This window comes from Pleurodeles waltl, chromosome 5 (genome assembly GCF_031143425.1).
Source record: "Pleurodeles waltl isolate 20211129_DDA chromosome 5, aPleWal1.hap1.20221129, whole genome shotgun sequence".
NCBI lineage: Eukaryota > Metazoa > Chordata > Amphibia > Caudata > Salamandridae > Pleurodeles > Pleurodeles waltl.
Genome location: NC_090444.1, coordinates 525,148,863 through 525,176,480, shown reverse-complemented (window position 1 = coordinate 525,176,480; position 27,618 = coordinate 525,148,863). Strand labels below are relative to the sequence as shown.

At 48.7% G+C, this 27,618-nt stretch overlaps 1 protein-coding gene across 1 annotated transcript in view; it reads right to left on the bottom strand.

The window, feature by feature from the left end:
- The window catches only part of XRN2 (5'-3' exoribonuclease 2), a 705,538-nt gene that overhangs the window by 119,078 nt on the left and 558,842 nt on the right, over positions 1-27,618 (bottom strand). The window contains exon 30 of the mRNA XM_069234351.1: positions 24,205-24,338. Coding sequence (XP_069090452.1) covers positions 24,205-24,338 — 134 coding nt within the window. The remainder of the gene's footprint in view (positions 1-24,204; positions 24,339-27,618) is intronic.

The following is a 27,618-nucleotide window of genomic DNA, read 5'->3' as shown; positions in this document are numbered from 1 at the left end:
CCCTTTGAACTTCTGTTTGGTCATCCTGTAAGGGGACCACTTGCCCTTGTTAAAGAAGGCTGGGAGAGACCTCTCCATGAGCCTAAACAGGACATAGTGGACTATGTACTTGGCCTTCGCTCTAGAATAGCAGAGTACATGGAAAAGGCAACCAAAAACCTTGAGGCCAGCCAACAGCTCCAGAAGTTTTGGTATGACCAAAAGGCTGCACTGGTTGAGTTCCAACCAGGGCAGAAAGTCTGGGTTCTGGAGCCTGTGGCTCCCAGGGCACTCCAGGACAAATGGAGTGGCCCTTACCCAGTACTAGAAAGGAAGAGTCAGGTCACCTACCTGGTGGACCTGGGCACAAGCAGGAGCCCCAAGAGGGTGATCCATGTGAACCGCCTTAAGCTCTTCCATGACAGGGCTGATGTCAATCTGTTGATGGTAACAGATGAGGATCAGGAGGCAGAGAGTGAACCTCTCCCTGATCTTCTGTCATCAGACCCAAAAGATGGCACAGTAGATGGAGTGATCTACTCAGACACCCTCTCTGGCCAACAGCAAGCTGATTGTAGGAGAGTCCTACAACAGTTTCCTGAACTCTTCTCCCTAACCCCTGGTCAGACCCACCTGTGTACCCATGATGTGGACACAGGAGACAGCATGCCTGTCAAGAACAAAATCTTTAGGCAGTCTGACCATGTTAAGGAAAGCATCAAGGTGGAAGTCCACAAGATGCTAGAATTGGGAGTAATTGAGCGCTCTGACAGCCCCTGGGCTAGCCCAGTGGTCTTAGTCCCCAAACCTCACACCAAAGATGGAAAGAAAGAGATGAGGTTTTGTGTGGACTACAGAGGGCTCAATTCTGTCACCAAGACAGATGCCCATCCAATTCCAAGAGCTGATGAGCTCATTGATAAATTAGGTGCTGCCAAATTTCTAAGTACCTTTGACTTGACAGCAGGGTACTGGCAAATAAAAATGGCACCTGGAGCAAAAGAAAAGACAGCATTCTCCACACCTGATGGGCATTATCAGTTTACTGTTATGCCCTTTGGTTTAAAGAATGCCCCTGCCACCTTCCAAAGGTTGGTGAATCAAGTCCTTGCTGGCTTGGAGTCCTTTAGCACAGCTTATCTTGATGATATTGCTGTCTTTAGCTCCACCTGGCAGGATCACCTGGTCCACCTGAAGAAGGTTTTGAAGGCTCTGCAATCTGCAGGCCTCTCTATCAAGGCATCCAAATGCCAGATAGGGCAGGGAACTGTGGTTTACTTGGGCCACCTTGTAGGTGGAGGCCAAGTTCAGCCACTCCAACCCAAGATCCAGACTATTCTGGACTGGGTAGCTCCAAAAACCCAGACTCAAGTCAGGGCATTCCTTGGCTTGACTGGGTATTACAGGAGGTTTGTGAAGGGATATGGATCCATTGTGACAGCCCTCACTGAACTCACCTCCAAGAAAATGCCCAAGAAAGTAAACTGGACTGTGGAATGCCAACAGGCCTTTGACACCCTGAAACAGGCAATGTGCTCAGCACCAGTTCTCAAAGCTCCAGATTATTCTAAGCAGTTCATTGTGCAGACTGATGCCTCTGAACATGGGATAGGGGCAGTTTTGTCCCAAACAAATGATGATGGCCTTGACCAGCCTGTTGCTTTCATTAGCAGGAGGTTACTCCCCAGGGAGCAGCGTTGGAGTGCCATTGAGAGGGAGGCCTTTGCTGTGGTTTGGTCCCTGAAGAAGCTGAGACCATACCTCTTTGGGACTCACTTCCTAGTTCAAACTGACCACAGACCTCTCAAATGGCTGATGCAAATGAAAGGTGAAAATCCTAAACTGTTGAGGTGGTCCATCTCCCTACAGGGAATGGACTTTATAGTGGAACACAGACCTGGGACTGCCCATGCCAATGCAGATGGCCTTTCCAGGTTCTTCCACTTAGAAAATGAAGACTCTCTTGGGAAAGGTTAGTCTCATCCTCTTTCGTTTGGGGGGGGGTTGTGTAAGGAAATGCCTCCTTGGCATGGTTGCCCCCTGACTTTTTGCCTTTGCTGATGCTATGTTTACAATTGAAAGTGTGCTGAGGCCTGCTAACCAGGCCCCAGCACCAGTGTTCTTTCCCTAACCTGTACTTTTGTATCCACAATTGGCAGACCCTGGCATCCAGATAAGTCCCTTGTAACTGGTACTTCTAGTACCAAGGGCCCTGATGCCAAGGAAGGTCTCTAAGGGCTGCAGCATGTCTTATGCCACCCTAGACACCTCTCACTCAGCACAGACACACTGCTTGTCAGCTTGTGTGTGCTAGTAAGGACAAAACGAGTAAGTCGACATGGCACTCCCCTCAGGGTGCCATGCCAGCCTCTCACTGCCTATGCAGTATAGGTAAGACACCCCTCTAGCAGGCCTTACAGCCCTAAGGCAGGGTGCACTATACCATAGGTGAGGGTACCAGTGCATGAGCATGGTACCCCTACAGTGTCTAAACAAAACCTTAGACATTGTAAGTGCAGGGTAGCCATAAGAGTATATGGTCTGGGAGTCTGTCAAACACGAACTCCCCAGCACCATAATGGCTACACTGAAAGCTGGGAAGTTTGGTATCAAACTTCTCAGCACAATAAATGCACACTGATGCCAGTGTACATTTTATTGTAAAATACACCACAGAGGGCACCTTAGAGGTGCCCCCTGAAACTTAACCGACTATCTGTGTAGGCTGACTAGTTTTAGCAGCCTGCCACAAACCGAGACATGTTGCTGGCCCCATGGGGAGAGTGCCTTTGTCACTCTGAGGCCAGTAACAAAGCCTGCACTGGGTGGAGATGCTAACACCTCTCCCAGGCAGGAATTGTCACACCTGGCGGTGAGCCTCAAAGGCTCACCTCCTTTGTGCCAACCCAGCAGGACACTCCAGCTAGTGGAGTTGCCCGCCCCCTCCGGCCAGGCCCCACTTTTGGCGGCAAGGCCGGAGAAGATAATGAGAAAAACAAGGAGGAGTCACTGGCCAGTCAGGACAGCCCCTAAGGTGTCCTGAGCTGAGGTGACTCTGACTTTTAGAAATCCTCCATCTTGCAGATGGAGGATTCCCCCAATAGGGTTAGGATTGTGACCCCCTCCCCTTGGGAGGAGGCACAAAGAGGGTGTACCCACCCTCAGGGCTAGTAGCCATTGGCTACTAACCCCCCAGACCTAAACACGCCCTTAAACTTAGTATTTAAGGGCTACCCTGAACCCTAGAAAGTTAGATTCCTGCAACTACAAGAAGAAGGACTGCCCAGCTGAAAACCCCTGCAGCGGAAGACCAGAAGACGACAACTGCCTTGGCTCCAGAAACTCACCGGCCTGTCTCCTGCCTTCCAAAGATCCTGCTCCAGCGACGCCTTCCAAAGGGACCAGCGACCTCGACATCCGCTGAGGACTGCCCCTGCTTCGAAAAGACAAGAAACTCCCGAGGACAGCGGACCTGCTCCAAGAAAGGCTGCAACTTTGTTTCCAGCAGCCTTGAAAGAACCCTGCAAGCTCCCCGCAAGAAGCGTGAGACTTGCAACACTGCACCCGGCGACCCCGACTCGGCCGGTGGCGATCCAACACCTCAGGAGGGACCCCAGGACTACTCTGATACTGTGAGTACCAAAACCTGTCCCCCCTGAGCCCCCACAGCGCCGCCTGCAGAGGGAATCCCGAGGCTTCCCCTGACCGCGACTCTTTGAACCTAAAGTCCCGACGCCTGGGAGAGACCCTGCACCCGCAGCCCCCAGGACCTGAAGGACCGGACTTTCACTGGAGAAGTGACCCCCAGGAGTCCCTCTCCCTTGCCCAAGTGGAGGTTTCCCCGAGGAATCCCCCCCTTGCCTGCCTGCAGCGCTGAAGAGATCCCGAGATCTCTCATAGACAAACATTGCGAACCCGACGCTTGTTTCTACACTGCACCCGGCCGCCCCCGTGCTGCTGAGGGTGAGATTTCTGTGTGGGCTTGTGTCCCCCCCGGTGCCCTACAAAACCCCCCTGGTCTGCCCTCCGAAGACGCGGGTACTTACCTGCAAGCAGACCGGAACCGGGGCACCCCCTTCTCTCCATTCTAGCCTATGTGTTTTGGGCACCACTTTGAACTCTGCACCTGACCGGCCCTGAGCTGCTGGTGTGGTGACTTTGGGGTTGCTCTGAACCCCCAACGGTGGGCTACCTTGGACCAAGAACTGAACCCTGTAAGTGTCCTACTTACCTGGTAAAACTAACAAAAACTTACCTCCCCCAGGAACTGTGAAAATTGCACTAAGTGTCCACTTTTAAAACAGCTATTTGTCAATAACTTGAAAAGTATACATGCAATTTTGATGATTTGAAGTTCCTAAAGTACTTACCTGCAATACCTTTCGAATGAGATATTACATGTAGAATTTGAACCTGTGGTTCTTAAAATAAACTAAGAAAAGATATTTTTCTATATAAAAACCTATTGGCTGGATTTGTCTCTGAGTGTGTGTACCTCATTTATTGTCTTGTGTATGTACAACAAATGCTTAACACTACTCCTTGGATAAGCCTACTGCTCGACCACACTACCACAAAATAGAGCATTAGTATTATCTATTTTTACCACTATTTTACCTCTAAGGGGAACCCTTGGACTCTGTGCATGCTATTCCTTACTTTGAAATAGCACATAGAGCCAACTTCCTACAACCTATATGGGACACAGTCAGTTTTTCACGACTTACCCCGCCAGAAGCGCAGAGCCATGAAGAACACTGACCACTGGTGCATCAGAACTAGGGACCTGAAAGGGAGGTTCCTGTCCCTAGAAATCAGTTTGCACAGTGGGGAGGATGGGTGGGTCGGTAAGGAACTTGCAACTAGAAAGTCTCTACCAGGTAATGTGTTAAAGGTAACTAATTTGTTCATCTGATAGAGACTTCTAGTTGCAGATTCCTTACCTTAGAATAGATACCCAAGCAATACCATCCCCCAAGGAGGGTCTGCAAACCAATATCATACTAGGAAGTCCTATAACTAAGTACGACACGACTTTCCGACATCACTTGACTGAATATTAACATTCAGGCTTTTCATGGCCTTCGCCTCCAGAAACATTCATTGAAAGGTTACGGAGGAAATAGTTCGTATTTTTGAACATTTTCAAGCCTGATGACACTTTTCCACACCACAACTGTGGGCACTCACATCGCCCATTAACACTGGATAACATCATCTACCTTAACCTCTGGCCTTGATAAAGTCTGTGAGACTAACACGGGTCAGCTGTATTTTGGACTTAAAATTTCTCGACAAGAATAAACCTCCATCAACTTCAATATCATGTTTTTGGACTTTGTACTGTTATACTTGGATGAACACTTTTTTTTTTTTTAAACTTGTGTGCCCTAGTATTTAAAGTTATGTCTATTTCTGACTGGCCTTCCAGTCAGCAATTTTGACATCCTTGGTGGTTGGATGTCACACCAGGTTGGCACCCACTCTGCACATCTTCATAAGGCCTCAGATTTTCTCCTTATAATTACATATACCCATTAGGATTGGATGTGCAAACCTATTTGGCATCAACCACTTTGTTTATTTTGTAAAATAGGAAGTCCTGCAGGACTGAATGGGTGAAGTACCCGTTCCTACAGACCAGACTGTCCAGGCAGTAGCATTTTGTAAACTTGTGCAGGAATACACATGTTGCTGCATGACAGATGTCCAGGACTGGAACTCCGCGGGCTAACGCAGTGGCTGCAGCTTTCGCTCTGGTACAATGAGCGCGCTAATCCTCCAGAGGTTGCTTCTTCGCCAATGCGTAGCACATTTTAATGCAGAGAACCCCCCGCCCCCCACCTAGAGATGGTTCTCTTATGCACTGTCCAACCTTTCTCCTCACCCACATACCCAACAAAGAGTTGATCATCCACCAGGAACTCTTCAGTACAATCAAGGCAGAATGCCAATGGTGGTCTTGGGTCCAGACGATGGAGTCTTTTTCCTTAGAAGGAAGAGGGAGTTCATAACCACCATATTCTAATAGCTATGGACTACATATGCCTATATAAATAAATGTTCTGATTATGTGTATATTCTAGTTATATATAGTTCTTTGGAAAATATGTATTGCTACTATGTCATAACAATACATTTCACACTCTTAAAACCTGTTTATGTAATATATATTTAAACTGAGTAAATATACATGTATGTACATATATGTGTGTGTGCATATGTGTATATACGGAAAATGTCACTTACCCAGTGTACATCTGTTTGTGGCCTGTTCCGCTGCAGATTCACGTGCTGTGCACTGTTCCTGCCATCTAGTGTTGGGCTCTGAGTGTTACAAGTTGTTTTTCTTCGAAGAAGTCTTAGAGTCACGGGACCGAGTGACTCCTCCCTTTCAGCTCCACTGAGCATGGGCATCGACTCCATCTTAGATTGTTTTCCCGCAGAGGGTAAGGTAGGAGTGATAGAGTGAGAATAGTAAAGATGTCCATGCAAAGGGATAGAGATGTATGTACAAAGTTGAGGTACAGGAATGTTTATTTACATATGTACAATTTTTAATTGCAACAGGCTCCCGGGGAGGTGGGAGGGCTTGCATGTGAATCTGCAGTGGAACATGCCACGAACAGATGTACACTGGGTAAGTGACATTTTACTTTCGGTGGCCTGTGTAGCTGCAGATACACATGCTGTGCAGAGACTAGAAAGCAGTTATTCTTCCCATAAGAGCGGTGGTTAGCATGTAGGAGTTGAAGATGTTCTTAGTACAGCTTGACCTACTGTGGCTTGTTGTGCTGCTAAAACATCTACACAATAATGTTTAGTAAATGTATATGGTGTTGACCAAGTAGCTGCTTTACATATTTCAGCCATTGGTATATTTCCTAAGGCGTCTATTGTATCCCCTTTTTTCCTTGTGGAATGTGCATTAGGTGCAACTAAGAATTGTCTTTTAGCTTTAAGGTAACATGTTTGGATGCATTTTACTATCCATCTTGCTAAACCTTGTTTTGAAATGGGGTTACCAGTATGAGGCTTTTGAGAAGCTACAAAAAGCGGTTTAGTTTTTCTGAATGGTTTTGTTCTATCTATGTAGTACATTTGAGCTCTTAATATCTAATGTATGTAGAGCTCTTTCTGCCACATAATCTGGCTGTGGGAAGACAACTGCTAGTTCCACTGTTTGATATGAAAAGGTGATACTACTTTAGGAAGAAATTTAGGGTTAGTTCGTAGTACGACTGTTTATGTACTTGTATGAACGGTTCTTCAATTGTAAAAGCTTGAATTTCACTAACTCTTCGCAATGATGTAATTGCGACTAGGAAGGAAACTTTCCATGTTAAGAATTGCACTTGACATGAGTGCATAGGTTCAAATGGTGGGCCCATAAGTCACATAAGCACTATGTTTAGATTCCACGAAGGCACTGGATGTGTTCTAGGTGGGATGATGCGATTTAAACCTTCCACAAAGGCTTTGATAATAGGAACTCTAAAAAGCTGTGCTGTATATTTTGCAAATATGCGGAAATTGCACTGAGATGTATTTATGGAAGAAAAAGCTAAATTTGATTTTTGTAAATGAAGCAACTAGCATACAATATCTTGTATTGATGCTGAAAGAGGGGCAATTTGTTTCGATTGACAGTAATATGCAAATCTTTTCCATTTGTTGGCATAGCACTGTCTGGTAGTGGGTTTTCTTGCTTGCTTAATTATTTCCATACATTCAGTTGGTAGTTGTAGATACCCACATTCTATGACCTCAGGAGCCAGATCGTTAGATTGAGTGTGTTGGGATTTGGGTGCCTGATCTGCCCTTTGTTTTGTGTCTAGAGATCTAGTCTGTTTGGGAGTTTGGAGTGTGGTACTACTGGCAGGTCTAATAGTGTTGTGTACCACAGCTGATGTGCCCACGTTGGCGCTATGAGTATCAGATTGAGCATGTTTTGACGTAGTTTGCCAACTAGAAATGGAATGAGTGGGAGAGGGGGACAGCGTAAGCAAATATCCCTGACCAATTGATCCATTGAGCATTGCCCTGGATAGGTGATGTGGTTATCTGGAAGCGAAGTTTTGGCATTTTGCGTTTTCGCTGGTGGCGAACAGATCTATGTCCGGTGTTCCACAGTGATGAAAGAATTTTTGAAGTACTTGAGGGTGAATCTCCCACTCGTGTGTCTGTTGATGATTTCTGCTGAGAACATCTTCTAATTGGTTGTGTATCCCTGGAATGTACTGTGCTACCAGGTGAATTTGGGTGTGTTATTACCCATTTCCAAATGTTTTGAGTTAGGAGGGAGAGTTGGGACGAATGTGTCCCTCCTTGATTGTTTAGATAATACATGGTGGTCATTGTAGGAAGTTGGCTCTGTATGTGCTATTTCAAAGTAAGGAATAGCATGCACAGAGTCCAAGGGTTCCCCTTAGAGGTAAAATAGTGGTAAAAAGAGATAATAATAATGCTCTATTTTGTGGTAGTGTGGTCGAGCAGTAGGCTTATCCAAGGAGTAGTGTTAAGCATTTGTTGTACATACACAGACAATAAATGAGGTACACACACTCAGACAAATCCAGCCAATAGGTTTTGTTATAGAAAAATATATTCTTAGTTTATTTTAAGAACCACAGGTTCAAATTTGACATGTGATAGCTCTTTTGAAAGGTATTGCAGGTAAGTACTCTAGGAACTTTGAATCATTACTTTAGCATGTATACTTTTTACATAAAACACAATAAGCTGTTTTAAAAGTGGACAGTGCAATTTTCACAGTTCCTGGGGGAGGTAAGTTATTGTTAGTTTTCACAGGTAAGTAAGTCACTTACAGGTTTGAGTTTTTGGTCCAAGGTAGCCCACCGTTGGGGGTTCAGAGCAACCCCAAAGTTATCACACCAGCAGCTCAGGGCCGGTCAGGTGCAAAGGTCAAAGAGGTGCCCAAAACACATAGGCTATAATGGAGAGAAGGGGGTGCCCCGGTTCCAGTCTGCCAGCAGGTAAGTACCCACGTCTTCGGAGGGCAGACCAGGGGGGTTTTGTAGGGCACCGGGGGGGGACACAAAGTAGCACAGAAAGTACACCCTCAGCAGCGCGGGGGCGGCCGGGTGCAGTGTGCAAACACGCGTCGGGTTTTCAATGGAAGTCAATGAGAGATCAAGGGATCTCTTCAGCGTCGCAGGCAGGCAAGGGGGGGGCTCCTCGGGGTAGCCACTCCTGCACAGAAGTTCCGTTTCTTTGGGGGCTGGGGGTGCAGGGTCTTTTCCAGCCGTCGGGAAATGGAGTTCAGGCAGTCGCGGTCAGGGCGAGCCTGGGGATTCCCTCTGCAGGCGTCACTGTGGGGGCTCAGGGGGGGACAACTTTGGTTACTCAGTCGTAGAGTCGCCGGAGGGTCCTCCCTGAGTTGGTTGTTCTCCACCAGTCGAGTCGGGGTCGCCGGGTGCAGTGTTGCAAGTCTCACGCTTCTTGCGGGGAGTTGCAGGGATCTTTAAATCTGCTCCTTGTAACAAAGTTGCAGTTCTTTTGGAGCAGTGCCGCTGTCCTCGGGAGTTTCTTGTCTTTTTCAAAGCAGGGCAGTCCTCGGAGGATTCAGAGGTCGCTGGTCCCTTGGAAAGCGTCGCTGGAGCAGGGTTCTTTGGAAGGCAGGAGACACGCCGGTAAGTCTGGGCCAAGGCAGTTGGTGTCTTCTGGTCTTCCTCTGCAGGGGTCTTTCAGCTCAGCAGTCCTCCTTCTTGTAGTTGCAGGAATCTAATTTCTAGGTTGAGGGAGAGCCCTTAAACACTAAATTTAAGGGCGTGTTTAGGTCTGGGGGGTTAGTAGCCAATGGCTACTAGCCCTGAGGGTGAGTACACCCTCTTTGTGCCTCCTCCCAAGGGGAAGGGGTCACATCCCTAATCCTATTGGGGGAATCCTCCATCTGCAAGATGGAGGATTTCTAAAAGTTAGAGTCACTTCAGCTCAGGACACCTTAGGGGCTGTCCTGACTGGCCAGTGACACCTCCTTGTTGCTTTCTTTGTTTCCTCCAGCCTTGCCGCCAAAAGTGGGGGCCGTGGCCGGAGGGGGCGGGCAACTCCACTAAGCTGGAGTGCCCTGCTGTGCTGTGACAAAGGGGTGAGCCTTTGAGGCTCACCGCCAGGTGTTACAGCTCCTGCCTGGGGGAGGTGTTAGCATCTCCACCCAGTGCAGGCTTTGTTACTGGCCTCAGAGTGACAAAGGCACTCTCCCCATGGGGCCAGCAACATGTCTCTAGTGTGGCAGGCTGCTGGAACCAGTCAGCCTACACATAGTCGGTTAAGTTTCAGGGGGCACCTCTAAGGTGCCCTCTGTGGTGTATTTTACAATAAAATGTACACTGGCATCAGTGTGCATTTATTGTGCGGAGGAGTTTGATACCAAACTTCCCAGTTTTCAGTGTAGCCATTATGGTGCTGTGGAGTTCGTGTAAAACAGACTCCCAGACCATATACTCTTATGGCTACCCTGCACTTACAATGTCTAAGGTTTTGCTTAGACACTGTAGGGGCACAGTGCTCATGCACTGGTACCCTCACCTATGGTATAGTGCACCCTGCCTTAGGGCTGTAAGGCCTGCTAGAGGGGTGTCTTACCTATACTGCATAGGCAGTGAGGCTGGCATGGCACCCTGAGGGGAGTGCCATGTCGACTTACTCATTTTGTTCTCACTAGCACACACAAGCTGGTAAGCAGTGTGTGTGTGCTGAGTGAGGGGTCTCCAGGGTGGCATAATACATGCTGCAGCCCTTAGACCCCTTCCCTGGCATCAGGGCCCTTGGTGCCAGAGGTACCAGTTACAAGGGACTTATCTGGATGCCAGGGTGTGCCAATTGTGGAATCAAAAGTACAGGTTAGGGAAAGAACACTGGTGCTGGGGCCTGGTTAGCAGGCCTCAGCACACTTTCAATTCAAAACATAGCATCAGCAAAGGCAAAAAGTCAGGGGGTAACCATGCCAAGGAGGCATTTCCTTACAGTCATGTTGTCTGTTTTGATCAAGACATTTTTGTGAATAAGGAGAATCTGAAAAGCTTTGAGTGCTAACCGCTCTAAGTGACGTATATGTAGCTGTTTGTGTTGGGCATCCCATTGTCCTTGAATGCTGTGATTGGCTGGGGAGCTCACCTCAACAACATTGATGCATCTGTTATAAGTATGGGCTGAGGCACAGGGTCTTGAAATGGCCGCCCTTTGTTTATATTTGTGGAATTCCACCACTGAAGTGATATGTATGTTTGGCGGTCTATCAACACTAGATCTTGAAGTTGATTCTGTGCTTGAAAACATTGTTGTGCAAGGCACTGTTGCAAAGGCCGCATGTTTAGTCTTGGATATAGAACAATTGCAATACAAGATGCCATCTTGCCCAATACTTTCAACACGAATTTGACAGTGTACTGCTGACCTGTCTGTATTTGTGCCAATATATTGTGAAATGCTTTTATTCTTTGCATATTTGGACTTGCAAGCGATTTTTGAGTATTTAGTATTGCCCCTAAATACTGTAGAATTTGTGCAGGTTGTAGTTGTGACTTTTGGTAGTTTGAGATCCCTAGGGTGTGCAGCGTTTGTATTACATAATGCGCATGGAATTGACACTGACTGATTTTATTAAGCAATCGTCTAGGTATGGAAAGACCTGAATGCGTTGTCTTAGGTAGGCTGCGACTACCGCCAGGCATTTTGTGAATACCCTCGGAGCTGTTATTCTGAAGGGTAACACTTTGAACTGATGCTTTCCTTGAATGACCAACCTGAAATATTTTCTGTGCGCAGGGATGGATGGGTTTGTGAAAATACGCATCTTTGAGGTCTAATGTTGCCATGAAATTGTGTTGAAGTAGTGGGATAACATCCTGTAGTGTCACCATATGAAAGTGTTCTGACAGGATGTAAAGATTGAGTTCGGAGATCTAATATTGGCCTTAAGGTCCCGTCCTTTTTGGGAATGAGAAAATACAGTGAGTAAACTCCAGAATGATTGGTTGAGTTTGTATCAATTCTAGGCAATAGCCATTGCGGATTATTGATAATACCCAGCTGGCTGTGGTAATGTTTAGCCAATTGTTGTGGAACTTTTGTAGTCTTCCCCCCACAGGGGAGGTGTGAATTGGGAAGGATTGGTACAAGTCACTGCTTACTTTGTTGGGAGGCTTGTTTTGATGTTTGATATTTTCCCCTGCCTCTGGGGTACTGGCCTCTAAGTGCTTTTGAAACCACCTCGTTGGTAGTGAGGTTGGTAGGCAGACTTTGGCTGTGAGGTGGATGCCTCAGCAGTTTGGGCTCTAAATCCACCTCTAAATTGAGGCTTACGAAAGGACTCCCTGTATTGTGTGGCATACAGTGCACCCATGGCTTTTGCGGTGTATGAATCCTTTTTCATCTTTTCAATTGCAGTGTCAACTTCTGGGCCGAAAAGTTGTTTTTAGTTGAATGCCATATTGAGCACTGCCTGTTGGATATCAGGCTTGAATCCTGAAGACCTAAGTCATGCAGGTCTACTTATGGTTCCAGGGGTACCATTTACAAGGGACTTATCCTGGTGCAAGGCCTGTGCCAATGGTGGGAACAAAGGTACAGTTTAGGGAAAGAACACTGGTGCTCCCCATGGGGAGAGTGCCTTTGTCACTCTGGCCAGGAACAAAGCCTGTACTGGGTGGAGGTGCTTCTCACCTCCCCCTGCAGGAACTCTAACACCTGGCAGTAAGCCTCAAAGGCTCACCACCTTTTGTTAAGCAGGCGTCGGGTTTTGTGTAGGATTCAATGGAGGGACCCGAGGGTCAATCTAGCGGTGCAGGCAGGGCACAGAGGGGCGTCTCAGGCCAGCCACCAACTGGGCTAGGCAGAGGATCACCTGGGGGTCCACTTCTGCACTGAGGTTTGGCTCCTTGTGGTCCTGGGGGCTGCGGGTGCAGTGCTTGGTCCAGGCGTCTGGTTCCTTGATACAAGCGGTCAGGGGGAGCCTCTGGATTCTCTGCATGCGTCGCTGTGGGGGTCCAGGGAGGTCGTCTTGTGCTACTCACGAGGTCGCAGTCGCCTGGGAGTCCTCCCTGTAGTGTTGGTTCTCTGGAGCTTGAGCCGGGGGTGTCGGGTGCAGAGGGTGAAGTCTCACGCTTCCAGCAGGAAGAGTGAAGTCTTTAGATGTTGCAAGAGAATTGCAAAGTTGTTGCTTGTTGTTGAGCAGAGCAGCTGCTCACAGGAGTTTCTAGGTCCTTAGGTTCAGGGCAGTCGCTGGTCCCTGTTGGATGTGTCGCTGTTGCAGTTTTTCGAGTCAGGAGACTGGCCGTTAAGGCTGGGGCCAAAGCAGTTGTCTTCCATCGTCTCTGCAGGGCTTTCAGGGTAGCAGTTCTTGTTTCAGGTTGCAGTAATCTGATTTCGCCCCAAAATACTGAACATAGGGGTGTGTTGAGGTCAGGAGGGCAGTAGCCAATGGCTACTGTCCTGGAGGATGGCTACATCCTCTTTGTGCCTCCTCCCTGAGGGGAGGGGTGCACATCCCTAATCCTACTGGGGGAATCTTCCAATCTCAAGACGGAGGATTTCTAAAGGCAGGGGTCACCTCAGCTCAGGACACCTTAAGGGCTGTCCTGACTGGTGGGTGACCCCTTTCTCATCTCCTTTGGACTTTGCCAGAAGTGAGGGATGTGTCCAGAGAAGCGGGCATCTCCACTAGCTGGGATGCCCTGGGGCGCTGTAACAGGTATGAGCCTTTGAGGCTCACCGCCAGGTGTTACAGTTCCTGCAGGGGGGAGGTGAGAAGAACCTCCACCCAGTGCAGTCTTTGTTCCTGGCCACAGAGTGACAAAGGCACTCACCCCATGTGGCCAGAAACCAGTCTGGTTGTGGCAGGAACTGTTCAGCCTAACACTAGGAGTCTGATTGGTATACAGGGGGCATCTCTAAGATGCCCTGTGTGTGCATTTTTCAATAAATCCCACACTGGCATCAGTGTGGATTTATTGTGCTGAGAAGGTGGATACCAAACTTCCCAGATTTCAGTGTAGCCATTATGGAATTGTGGAGTTTGTTTTTGACAGACTCTCAGACCATATACTCTTTATGGCTACCCTGCCCTCACAATGTCCAATATTTGGCTTAGACACTAAGAACATATTGCCCATGCAACTATGCCCTCATCTGTGGTATAGTGCACCCTGCCTTAGTGCTGTAAGTCCTGCTAGAGGGGTGACTTATCTATGCCACTGCAACTCTGGCTACTCACAGGGTCGCAGTCGCCGGGGAGTCCTCCCTGTAGTGTTGGTTCTCCGCAGGTCGAGCCGGGGGAGTCAGGTGCAGAGTGGAAAGTCTCATGCTTCCGGTAGGAAACGTGTGTTCTTTAAAAGTTGCTTCTTTGTTGCAAAGATGTTTCTTCTTTGGAGCAGAGCCGCTGCCCTCGGGAGTTCTTGGTCCTTTTAGATGCAGGGTAGTCCTCTGAGGCTTCAGAGGTCACTGGACCCTGTGGAACGCGTTGCTGTGGCAGTTTTTCTTGAAGTGAGGAGACAGGCCGGTAGAGCGGTGGCCAAAGCTGTTGGTGTCTGTCTTCTCTGCAGGGCTTTCAGGTCAGCAGTCCTTCGTCTTAGGTTGCAGGAATCTCGTTTCCTAGGTTCTGGGGAGCCCCTAAATACTGAATTTAGGGGGGTGTTTAGGTCTGGGGGGGCAATAGCCAATGGCTACTGTCCTTGAGGGTGGCTACACCCTCTGTGCCTCCTCCCTGAGGGGAGGGGAGCACATCCCTATTCCTATTGGGGGAATCCTCCAAAATCAAGATGGAGGATTTCTAAAAGTCAGAGTCACCTCAGCTCAGGACACCTTAGGGGTTGTCCTGACTGGCCAGTGACTACTCCTTGTTTTTCTCATGATCTCCCCTGGACTTGCTGCCAAAAGTGGGGGCTGTGTCCAAGGGGCGGGCATCTCCACTAGCTGGAGTGCCCTGGGGCATTGTAACACAAAGCCTGAGCCTTTGAGGCTCACTGCTAGGTGTTACAGTTCCTGCAGGGGGAGGTGTTAAGCACCTCCTCCCAGAGCAGGCTTTTGTTTGTCCTCAGAGAGCACAAAGGCCCTCACCACATGGGCTCAGAAACTCGTCTCAGCAGCAGGCTGGCACAGACCAGTCAGTCCTGCACTGAACAATTGGGTAAAATACAGGGTGCATCTCTAAGATGCCCTCTGTGTGCATTTTTTAATAAATCCAACACTGGCATCAGTGTGGGTTTATTATTCTGAGAAGTTTGATACCAAACTTCCCAGTATTCAGTGTAGCCATTATGGAGCTGTGGAGTTCGTTTTTGACAGACTCCAGACCATATACTCTTATGGCTACCCTGCACTTACAATGTCTAAGGTTTTGCCTAGACACTGTAGGGGCATAGTGCTCATGCACCTATGCCCTCACCTGTGGTATAGTGCTCCCTGCCTTAGGGCTGTAAGGACTGCTAGAGGGGTGTAAAGAAATGGCTCCCTGTTGCAGTTACCCCCCACTTTTTGCCTGATACTGATGCTGACTTGACTGAGAAGAGTGCTGGGACCCTGCTAACCAGGCCCCAGCACCAGTGTTCCTTCACCTAAAATGTACCATTGTATCCACAATTGGCACACCCTGGCATTCAGATAAGTCCCTTGTAACTGGTACTTCTAGTACCAAGGGCCCTGATGCCAAGGAAGGTCTGTAAGGGCTGCAGCATGTCTTATGCCACCCTAGAGACCCCTCACTCAGCACAGACACACTGCTTACAAGCCTGTGTGTGCTAGTGAGAACAAAATGAGTAAGTCGACATGGCACTCCCCTCAGGGTGCCATGCCAGCCTCTCACTGCCTATGCAGTATAGGTAAGACACCCCTCTAGCAGGCCTTACAGCCCTAAGGCAGGGTGCACTATACCATAGGTGAGGGTACCAGTGCATGAGCATGGTACCCCTACAGTGTCTAAACAAAACCTTAGACATTGTAAGTGCAGGGTAGCCATAAGAGTATATGGTCTGGGAGTCTGTCAAACACGAACTCCACAACACCATAATGGCTACACTGAAAACTGGGAAGTTTGGTATCAAACTTCTCAGCACAATAAATGCACACTGATGCCAGTGTACATTTTATTGTAAAATACACCACAGAGGGCACCTTAGAGGTGCCCCCTGAAACTTAACCGACTATCTGTGTAGGCTGACTAGTTCTAGCAGCCTGCCACAAACCGAGACATGTTGCTGGCCCCATGGGGAGAGTGCCTTTGTCACTCTGAGGCCAGTAACAAAGCCTGCACTGGGTGGAGATGCTAACACCTCTCCCAGGCAGGAATTGTCACACCTGGCGGTGAGCCTCAAAGGCTCACCTCCTTTGTGCCAACCCAGCAGGACACTCCAGCTAGTGGAGTTGCCCGCCCCCTCCGGCCAGGCCCCACTTTTGGCGGCAAGGCCGGAGAAAATAATGAGAATAACAAGGAGGAGTCACTGGCCAGTCAGGACAGCCCCTAAGGTGTCCTGAGCTGAGGTGACTCTAACTTTTAGAAATCCTCCATCTTGCAGATGGAGGATTCCCCCAATAGGGTTAGGATTGTGACCCCCTCCCCTTGGGAGGAGGCACAAAGAGGGTGTACCCACCCTCAGGGCTAGTAGCCATTGGCTACTAACCCCCCAGACCTAAACACGCCCTTAAATTTAGTATTTAAGGGCTACCCTGAACCCTAGAAAATTAGATTCCTGCAACTACAAGAAGAAGGACTGCCTAGCTGAAACCCCTGCAGCGGAAGACCAGAAGACGACAACTGCCTTGGCTCCAGAAACTCACCGGCCTGTCTCCTGCCTTCCAAAGATCCTGCTCCAGCGACGCCTTCCAAAGGGACCAGCGACCTCGACATCCTCTGAGGACTGCCCCTGCTTCGAAAAGACAAGAAACTCCCGAGGACAGCGGACCTGCTCCAAGAAAAGCTGCAACTTTGTTTCCAGCAGCTTTAAAGAACCCTGCAAGCTCCCCGCAAGAAGCGTGAGACTTGCAACACTGCACCCGGCGACCCCGACTCGGCTGGTGGCGATCCAACACCTCAGGAGGGACCCCAGGACTACTCTGATACTGTGAGTACCAAAACCTGTCCCCCCTGAGCCCCCACAGCGCCGCCTGCAGAGGGAATCCCGAGGCTTCCCCTGACCGCGACTCTTTGAATCTAAAGTCCCGACGCCTGGGAGAGACCCTGCACCCGCAGCCCCCAGGACCTGAAGGACCGGACTTTCACTGGAGAAGCGACCCCCAGGAGTCCCTCTCCCTTGCCCAAGTGGAGGTTTCCCCGAGGAACCCCCCCCTTGCCTGCCTGCAGCGCTGAAGAGATCCCGAGATCTCTCATAGACTAACATTGCGAACCCGACGCTTGTTTCTACACTGCACCCGGCCGCCCCCGCGCCGCTGAGGGTGAAATTTCTGTGTGGACTTGTGTCCCCCCCCGGTGCCCTACAAAACCCCCCTGGTCTGCCCTCCGAAGACGCGGGTACTTACCTGCAAGCAGACCGGAACCGGGGCACCCCCTTCTCTCCATTCTAGCCTATGTGTTTTGGGCACCACTTTGAACTCTGCACCTGACCGGCCCTGAGCTGCTGGTGTGGTGACTTTGGGGTTGCTCTGAACCCCCAACGGTGGGCTACCTTGGGCCAAGAACTGAACCCTGTAAGTGTCTTACTTACCTGGTAAAACTAACAAATACTTACCTCCCCTAGGAACTGTGAAAATTGCACTAAGTGTCCACTTTTAAAACAGCTATTTGTGAATAACTTGAAAAGTATACATGCAATTTTGATGATTTGAAGTTCCTAAAGTACTTACCTGCAATACCTTTCGAATGAGCTATTACATGTAGAATTTGAACCTGTGGTTCTTAAAATAAACTAAGAAAAGATATTTTTCTATATAAAAACCTATTGGCTGGATTTGTCTCTGAGTGTGTGTACCTCATTTATTGTCTATGTGTATGTACAACAAATGCTTAACACTACTCCTTGGATAAGCCTACTGCTCGACCACACTACCACAAAATAGAGCATTAGTATTATCTATTTTTACCACTATTTTACCTCTAAGGGGAACCCTTGGACTCTGTGCATGCTATTCCTTACTTTGAAATAGCACATACAGAGCCAACTTCCTACATTGGTGGATCAGCGGTGGGGTACAAGACTTTGCATTTGCTGGACTACTCAGCCAATACCTGATCACACGACAAATTCCAAAATTGTCATTAGAAATTGATTTTTGCAATTTGAAAAGTTTTCTAAATTCTTAAAAGACCTGCTAGGGCCTTGTGTTAGATCCTGTTTAGCATTTCTTTTAGAGTTTAAAAGTTTGTAAAAGTTTGAATTAGATTCTAGAACCAGTTGTAGATTCTTAAAAAGTATTCCAACTTTTAGAAGCAAAATGTCTAGCACAGATGTGACTGTGGTGGAACTCGACACCACACCTTACCTCCATCTTAAGATGAGGGAGCTAAGGTCACTCTGTAAAATAAAGAAAATAACAATGGGCCCCAAACCTACCAAAATACAGCTCCAGGAGCTTTTGGCAGAGTTTGAAAAGGCCAACCCCTCTGAGGGTGGCAACTCAGAGGAAGAGGATAGTGACTTGGAGGAAAATTCCCCCCTACCAGTCCTATCTAGGGAGAACAGGGTCCCTCAAACCCTGACTCCAAAAATAATAGTCAGAGATGCTGATTCCCTCACAGGAGAGACCAACACCTCTGAAATCACTGAGGATAACTCCAGTGAAGATGACCCCCTGTTAGCCAGGATGGTCAAAAGATTGGCTTTGGAAAAGCAGCTCCTAGCCATAGAAAGGGAAAGAAAAGAGATGGGCCTAGGTCCCATCGATGGTGGCAGCAACTTAAATAGGGTCAGAGATTCTCCTGACATCCTAAAAATCCCCAAAGGGATTGTAACAAAATATGAAGATGGTGATGACATCACCAAATGGTTCACAGCTTTTGAGAGGGCTTGTGTAACCAGAAAAGTAAACAGATCTCACTGGGGTGCTCTCCTTTGGGAAATGTTCACTGGAAAGTGTAGGGATAGACTCCTCACACTCTCTGGAAAAGATGCAGAATCTTATGACCTCATGAAGGGTACCCTGATTGAGGGCTTTGGATTCTCCACTGAGGAGTATAGAATTAGATTCAGGGGGGCTCAAAAATCCTCGAGCCAGACCTGGGTTGATTTTGTAGACTACTCAGTAAAAACACTAGATGGTTGGTTAACTGGAAATGAAGTGTGTGACTATGTTGGGCTTTATAATTTGTTTATGAAAGAACACATTCTAAGTAACTGCTTCAATGAAAAGTTGCATCAGTATCTGGTAGACCTAGGTCCAATTTCTCCCCAAGAATTGGGAAAGAAGGCAGACCACTGGGTCAAGACTAGGGTAACCAAAACTTCCACTGGGGGTGACCAAAAGAAAGGGGTTACAAAAACTCCCCAGGAGAAAGTGGGTGACACTAGAAACAAAGAAAAAGAGTCCTCTGTAGGCCCCCAAAAACCAGAACAGGTGGGTGGGCCCCAAGACACAACCCAAAACAAAGGTGGGTACCAGGGTAAGAACTGGGATGCCACTAAGGCATGGTGCCACAACTGTAAACAGTCTGGGCACCACACCAAGGACACTTCTTGTCCCAAAAACAAACCCCAGAACAAAATTCCAGGGGTAACCAGTGTAGCCATGGGAGATGACTCCTCAGATGAGGAGGTCTTCATAGCCTTCAACTGGAAACAGGGCCCAACAGGTGAGTTGGAGATTCCAGAGGGAAGTAGACACTTCCACCACCTACTGGTGAATGGAATCCCAACCACTGCCCTGAGAGACACTTGTGCCAGTCACACTATTGTGCATTACAGGCTGGTGCTCTCAAACCAGTACATCCCAGGTGAGACTGCCAGGGTAAGAGTTAGCCTAGACAGGGTCACTAAGAGGCCTGTGGCTTTAGTACCCATAGAAGTGGGTGGCACTCTTAGCTGGAGAAGGGTAGTAGTCAGTACAGACCTCCCCCTTGATTGTCTCCTTGGAAATGACTACCCAGAGGTTAGTCAGAGCCCAAGAGAGGAACTGGTCCAGTGCCAGTCCTCTCCCAAGGATTCTGGAAGTCCTGCCTCTGCAGTAAATGCAAGCAGGCCCCAGAAGAAGAAGAAAAGAAAACAGAGTAGGAAGGGTGGACAACCTTTAGCCAAGGTTACAGCAAGCCAAGGAGATTCTGCTCCAGTAGGGGAGAACTCCAAAAATGGCCCTGATAAAGTCCAACCTGACCCACAAGAAGTCCTGGCTAGTCAGGCAACTGTTAAACCTGAGTGGGTGGCTCCTCAGCTAACAGAAGAAAGAGTGGAGGAAGGGTGTTTACTACAAGATGTGGTAACCCCCCACTCTAATACAGCAGACAGGCAACCTGAACCCAAAGAGGCCTGTAACTTAGCCCCTTCCCTTTTAGGTGAAGAGCTAAAGGTGTGGTTCTGGGCACTGACAGCTGTCAGTGGCCTCTGCTGGGTGTTAGCCTTTATGGCTGCACTATCCTTAGCATGGTGGTCTGACCCCATGCCAAATAGCAAGTTAGGCCCCCTGACCCTATTGGTCATGGTGGGGTTACTCCAGCTCTGGGTAACCTCTCTGGGTAAGCTAGGGGTAACCCTGGCCAAGATAAGGTTAGCAGAGGTGGATACCTCTAAAACCAAAATAGAAAGAATGGGTGGAGACATTGAAGAGGCAGACAAGAGGCAATTCAGACTAGGTCCTATCACTGTGGAAGTAGGTCAGTTCCCCAAAGGGAATGACCTGAACAGAAGGATGTAAGGCAGAGTAGGCCCTGCAACTAACCAGCCTATTTCTCCTACTCTTCCTCGCCTGACAGACTAGGAAGACTCTCCCAGCTTGGGCTGAGTCTCCTGGCCTGTGGGCTGGGGGGGGCTTGTGTAAAGAAATGGCTCCCTGTTGCAGTTACCCCCCACTTTTTGCCTGATACTGATGCTGACTTGACTGAGAAGAGTGCTGGGACCCTGCTAACCAGGCCCCAGCACCAGTGTTCCTTCACCTAAAATGTACCATTGTATCCACAATTGGCACACCCTGGCATTCAGATAAGTCCCTTGTAACTGGTACTTCTAGTACCAAGGGCCCTGATGCCAAGGAAGGTCTGTAAGGGCTGCAGCATGTCTTATGCCACCCTAGAGACCCCTCACTCAGCACAGACACACTGCTTACAAGCCTGTGTGTGCTAGTGAGAACAAAATGAGTAAGTCGACATGGCACTCCCCTCAGGGTGCCATGCCAGCCTCTCACTGCCTATGCAGTATAGGTAAGACACCCCTCTAGCAGGCCTTACAGCCCTAAGGCAGGGTGCACTATACCATAGGTGAGGGTACCAGTGCATGAGCATGGTACCCCTACAGTGTCTAAACAAAACCTTAGACATTGTAAGTGCAGGGTAGCCATAAGAGTATATGGTCTGGGAGTCTGTCAAACACGAACTCCACAACACCATAATGGCTACACTGAAAACTGGGAAGTTTGGTATCAAACTTCTCAGCACAATAAATGCACACTGATGCCAGTGTACATTTTATTGTAAAATACACCACAGAGGGCACCTTAGAGGTGCCCCCTGAAACTTAACCGACTATCTGTGTAGGCTGACTAGTTCTAGCAGCCTGCCACAAACCGAGACATGTTGCTGGCCCCATGGGGAGAGTGCCTTTGTCACTCTGAGGCCAGTAACAAAGCCTGCACTGGGTGGAGATGCTAACACCTCTCCCAGGCAGGAATTGTCACACCTGGCGGTGAGCCTCAAAGGCTCACCTCCTTTGTGCCAACCCAGCAGGACACTCCAGCTAGTGGAGTTGCCCGCCCCCTCCGGCCAGGCCCCACTTTTGGCGGCAAGGCCGGAGAAAATAATGAGAATAACAAGGAGGAGTCACTGGCCAGTCAGGACAGCCCCTAAGGTGTCCTGAGCTGAGGTGACTCTAACTTTTAGAAATCCTCCATCTTGCAGATGGAGGATTCCCCCAATAGGGTTAGGATTGTGACCCCCTCCCCTTGGGAGGAGGCACAAAGAGGGTGTACCCACCCTCAGGGCTAGTAGCCATTGGCTACTAACCCCCCAGACCTAAACACGCCCTTAAATTTAGTATTTAAGGGCTACCCTGAACCCTAGAAAATTAGATTCCTGCAACTACAAGAAGAAGGACTGCCTAGCTGAAACCCCTGCAGCGGAAGACCAGAAGACGACAACTGCCTTGGCTCCAGAAACTCACCGGCCTGTCTCCTGCCTTCCAAAGATCCTGCTCCAGCGACGCCTTCCAAAGGGACCAGCGACCTCGACATCCTCTGAGGACTGCCCCTGCTTCGAAAAGACAAGAAACTCCCGAGGACAGCGGACCTGCTCCAAGAAAAGCTGCAACTTTGTTTCCAGCAGCTTTAAAGAACCCTGCAAGCTCCCCGCAAGAAGCGTGAGACTTGCAACACTGCACCCGGCGACCCCGACTCGGCTGGTGGCGATCCAACACCTCAGGAGGGACCCCAGGACTACTCTGATACTGTGAGTACCAAAACCTGTCCCCCCTGAGCCCCCACAGCGCCGCCTGCAGAGGGAATCCCGAGGCTTCCCCTGACCGCGACTCTTTGAATCTAAAGTCCCGACGCCTGGGAGAGACCCTGCACCCGCAGCCCCCAGGACCTGAAGGACCGGACTTTCACTGGAGAAGCGACCCCCAGGAGTCCCTCTCCCTTGCCCAAGTGGAGGTTTCCCCGAGGAACCCCCCCCTTGCCTGCCTGCAGCGCTGAAGAGATCCCGAGATCTCTCATAGACTAACATTGCGAACCCGACGCTTGTTTCTACACTGCACCCGGCCGCCCCCGCGCCGCTGAGGGTGAAATTTCTGTGTGGACTTGTGTCCCCCCCCGGTGCCCTACAAAACCCCCCTGGTCTGCCCTCCGAAGACGCGGGTACTTACCTGCAAGCAGACCGGAACCGGGGCACCCCCTTCTCTCCATTCTAGCCTATGTGTTTTGGGCACCACTTTGAACTCTGCACCTGACCGGCCCTGAGCTGCTGGTGTGGTGACTTTGGGGTTGCTCTGAACCCCCAACGGTGGGCTACCTTGGGCCAAGAACTGAACCCTGTAAGTGTCTTACTTACCTGGTAAAACTAACAAATACTTACCTCCCCTAGGAACTGTGAAAATTGCACTAAGTGTCCACTTTTAAAACAGCTATTTGTGAATAACTTGAAAAGTATACATGCAATTTTGATGATTTGAAGTTCCTAAAGTACTTACCTGCAATACCTTTCGAATGAGCTATTACATGTAGAATTTGAACCTGTGGTTCTTAAAATAAACTAAGAAAAGATATTTTTCTATATAAAAACCTATTGGCTGGATTTGTCTCTGAGTGTGTGTACCTCATTTATTGTCTATGTGTATGTACAACAAATGCTTAACACTACTCCTTGGATAAGCCTACTGCTCGACCACACTACCACAAAATAGAGCATTAGTATTATCTATTTTTACCACTATTTTACCTCTAAGGGGAACCCTTGGACTCTGTGCATGCTATTCCTTACTTTGAAATAGCACATACAGAGCCAACTTCCTACAAGGGGTGACTTACCTATGCCACAGGCAGTGTGAGGTTGGCATGGCACCCTGAGGGGAGTGCCATGTCAACTTAGTAATTTTCTCCCCACCAGCACACACAAGCTGGCAAGCAGTGTGTGCTGAGTGAGGGGTCCCTAGGGTGGCATAAGACCTGCTGCAGCCCTTAGAGACCTTCTAAGGGCTGCAGGGCCCTTGGTACCAGTTACAAGGGACTTACCTGGGTACCAGGGTTGTGCCAATTGTGGAGACAAAGGTACAGTTTAGGCGAAAGAACACTGGTGCTGGGGCCTGGTTAGCAGGGTCCCAGCACACTTCAGTCAAGTCAGCATCAGTATCAGGCAAAAAGTGGGGGGTAATTGCAACAGGGAGTCATTACCTTATAATGAGTGTCAAGCAATGACATCATCAGTACCAGAATCCTCCACTGCTTCAAAGTTAAGTGATAAATCATGGGGAGAATAGAAGCTGTCAATGTACACAGAAGTTAAATCCATTTAAGATTTTTTTTTTTTTTTAAACAAGAGTTAACAGAAGCTTGAAAGTCCATGAAGAAACATTTCTGCATAACCTTTCAATGTTGAAAAGACTTAGTTCTGGAAATAGTCCTTACTAGACAATGTGGGTATTTGTGGATGTCCCCTTGAGCCTTGTCTGTATGCATTTCCTGGATTGTAAGCTCCAGGAGGAGGGGCATTACTGTACTGTCCACTCCCTTGCCCTCTGTTGTCCTTCGGTATTACATGTCTGCAAAATAAGAAAAATAACATCCATTTAACAAACATGGTACACAAAGACAAGAAAAGGTCAGTCACCTTCAGAAACAATGAAACAATTTGATCATTCACAGCAACTGGGCCCAGGACTACCAAAAAAACAAAAACAAAAAACATGTATACAAAGGAATAGTTAATTACTTTTATTAATGTTCTATTCAAAATATACTGCAGCAACCTGCTGTGTAAAATCTGCGTAATATGCCTGAGGAGTTGTAGGAAGTTGAAATTGTACATTGTAAGGAAATGCCTCCTTGGCATGGTTGCCCCCTGACTTTTTGCCTTTGCTGATGCTATGTTTACAATTGAAAGTGTGCTGAGGCCTGCTAACCAGGCCCCAGCACCAGTGTTCTTTCCCTAACCTGTACTTTTGTATCCACAATTGGCAGACCCTGGCATCCAGATAAGTCCCTTGTAACTGGTACTTCTAGTACCAAGGGCCCTGATGCCAAGGAAGGTCTCTAAGGGCTGCAGCATGTCTTATGCCACCCTGGAGACCTCTCACTCAGCACAGACACACTGCTTGCCAGCTTGTGTGTGCTAGTGAGAACAAAACGAGTAAGTCGACATGGCACTCCCCTCAGGGTGCCATGCCAGCCTCTCACTGCCTATACAGTATAGGTAAGACACCCCTCTAGCAGGCCTTACAGCCCTAAGGCAGGGTGCACTATACCATAGGTGAGGGTACCAGTGCATGAGCATGGTACCCCTACAGTGTCTAAATAAAACCTTAGACATTGTAAGTGCAGGGTAGCCATAAGAGTATATGGTCTGGGAGTCTGCCAAACACGAACTCCACAGCACCATAATGGCTACACTGAAAACTGGGAAGTTTGGTATCAAACTTCTCAGCACAATAAATGCACACTGATGCCAGTGTACATTTTATTGTAAAATACACCACAGAGGGCACCTTAGAGGTGCCCCCTGAAACTTAACCGACTATCTGTGTAGGCTGACTAGTTTTAGCAGCCTGCCACAAACCGAGACATGTTGCTGGCCCCATGGGGAGAGTGCATTTGTCACTCTGAGGCCAGTAACAAAGCCTGCACTGGGTGGAGATGCTAACACCTCTCCCAGGCAGGAATTGTCACACCTGGCGGTGAGCCTCAAAGGCTCACCTCCTTTGTGCCAACCCAGCAGGACACTCCAGCTAGTGGAGTTGCCCGCCCCCTCCGGCCAGGCCCCACTTTTGGCGGCAAGGCCGGAGAAAATAATGAGAATAACAAGGAGGAGTCACTGGCCAGTCAGGACAGCCCCTAAGGTGTCCTGAGCTGAGGTGACTAACTTTTAGAAATCCTCCATCTTGCAGATGGAGGATTCCCCCAATAGGGTTAGGATTGTGACCCCCTCCCCTTGGGAGGAGGCACAAAGAGGGTGTACCCACCCTCAGGGCTAGTAGCCATTGGCTACTAACCCCCCAGACCTAAACACACCCTTAAATTTAGTATTTAAGGGCTACCCTGAACCCTAGAAAATTAGATTCCTGCAACTACAAGAAGAAGGACTGCCTAGCTGAAAAACCCCTGCAGAGGAAGACCAGAAGACGACAACTGCCTTGGCTCCAGAAACTCACCGGCCTGTCTCCTGCCTTCCAAAGATCCTGCTCCAGCGACGCCTTCCAAAGGGACCAGCGACCTCGACATCCTCTGAGGACTGCCCCCTGCTTCGAAAAGACAAGAAACTCCCGAGGACAGCGGACCTGCTCCAAGAAAAGCTGCAACTTTGTTTCCAGCAGCTTTAAAGAACCCTGCAAGCTCCCCGCAAGAAGCGTGAGACTTGCAACACTGCACCCGGCGACCCCGACTCGGCTGGTGGCGATCCAACACCTCAGGAGGGACCCCAGGACTACTCTAAGACTGTGAGTACAAAAACCTGTCCCCGCTGAGCCCCCACAGCGCCGCCTGCAGAGGGAATCCCGAGGCTTCCCCTGACCGCGACTCTCTGAAACCTAAGCCCCGACGCCTGGAAAAGACCCTGCACCCGCAGCCCCCAGGACCTGAAGGACCGGACTTTCACTGCAGAAGTGACCCCCAGGAGTCCCTCTCCCTTGCCCAAGTGGAGGTTTCCCCGAGGAAGCCCCCCCTTGCCTGCCTGCAGCGCTGAAGAGATCCCTTGATCTCTCATTGACTAACATTGCAAACCCGACGCTTGTTTCTACACTGCACCCGGCCGCCCCCGCGCTGCTGAGGGTGAAATTTCTGTGTGGGCCTGTGTCCCCCCCGGTGCCCTACAAAACCCCCCTGGTCTGCCCTCCGAAGACGCGGGTACTTACCTGCAAACAGACCGGAACCGGGGCACCCCCTTCTCTCCATTCTAGCCTATGTGTTTTGGGCACCACTTTGAACTCTGCACCTGACCGGCCCTGAGCTGCTGGTGTGGTGACTTTGGGGTTGCTCTGAACCCCCAACGGTGGGCTACCTTGGACCAAGAACTGAGCCCTGTAAGTGTCTTACTTACCTGGTTAACCTAACAAATACTTACCTCCCCTAGGAACTGTGAAAATTGCACTAAGTGTCCACTTTTAAAACAGCTATTTGTGAATAACTTGAAAAGTATACATGCAATTTTGATGATTTGAAGTTCCTAAAGTACTTACCTGCAATACCTTTCGAATGAGATATTACATGTAGAATTTGAACCTGTGGTTCTTAAAATAAACTAAGAAAAGATATTTTTCTATACAAAAACCTATTGGCTGGATTTGTCTCTGAGTGTGTGTACCTCATTTATTGTCTGTGTATGTACAACAAATGCTTAACACTACTCCTTGGATAAGCCTACTGCTCGACCACACTACCACAAAATAGAGCATTAGTATTATCTATTTTTACCACTATTTTACCTCTAAGGGGAACCCTTGGACTCTGTGCATGCTATTCCTTACTTTGAAATAGCACATACAGAGCCAACTTCCTACATACATACAGAGCCAAAGTAAGAAATAGTGTGCACAGAGTCCAAGGGTTCCCCTTAGAGGTAAGATAATGGCGCAATTAGATAATACTAATGCTCCATTTTGTGGTAGTGTGGTCAAGCAGTAGGCTTATCAGAGGGTAGTGTTAAGCATTTGTTGTGCACACAGGCAGTAAATGAGGAACACACACTTACTCCAGGCCAATAGGTTTTAATATAGAAAAATATATGTTCTAAAATAAATTTAGAAAATATATTTTTCTATGTAAAAACTATTGGCCTGGAGTTATGTCTGAGTGCGAGATCCTCATTTATCGCCTGCGTGTACAACAAAT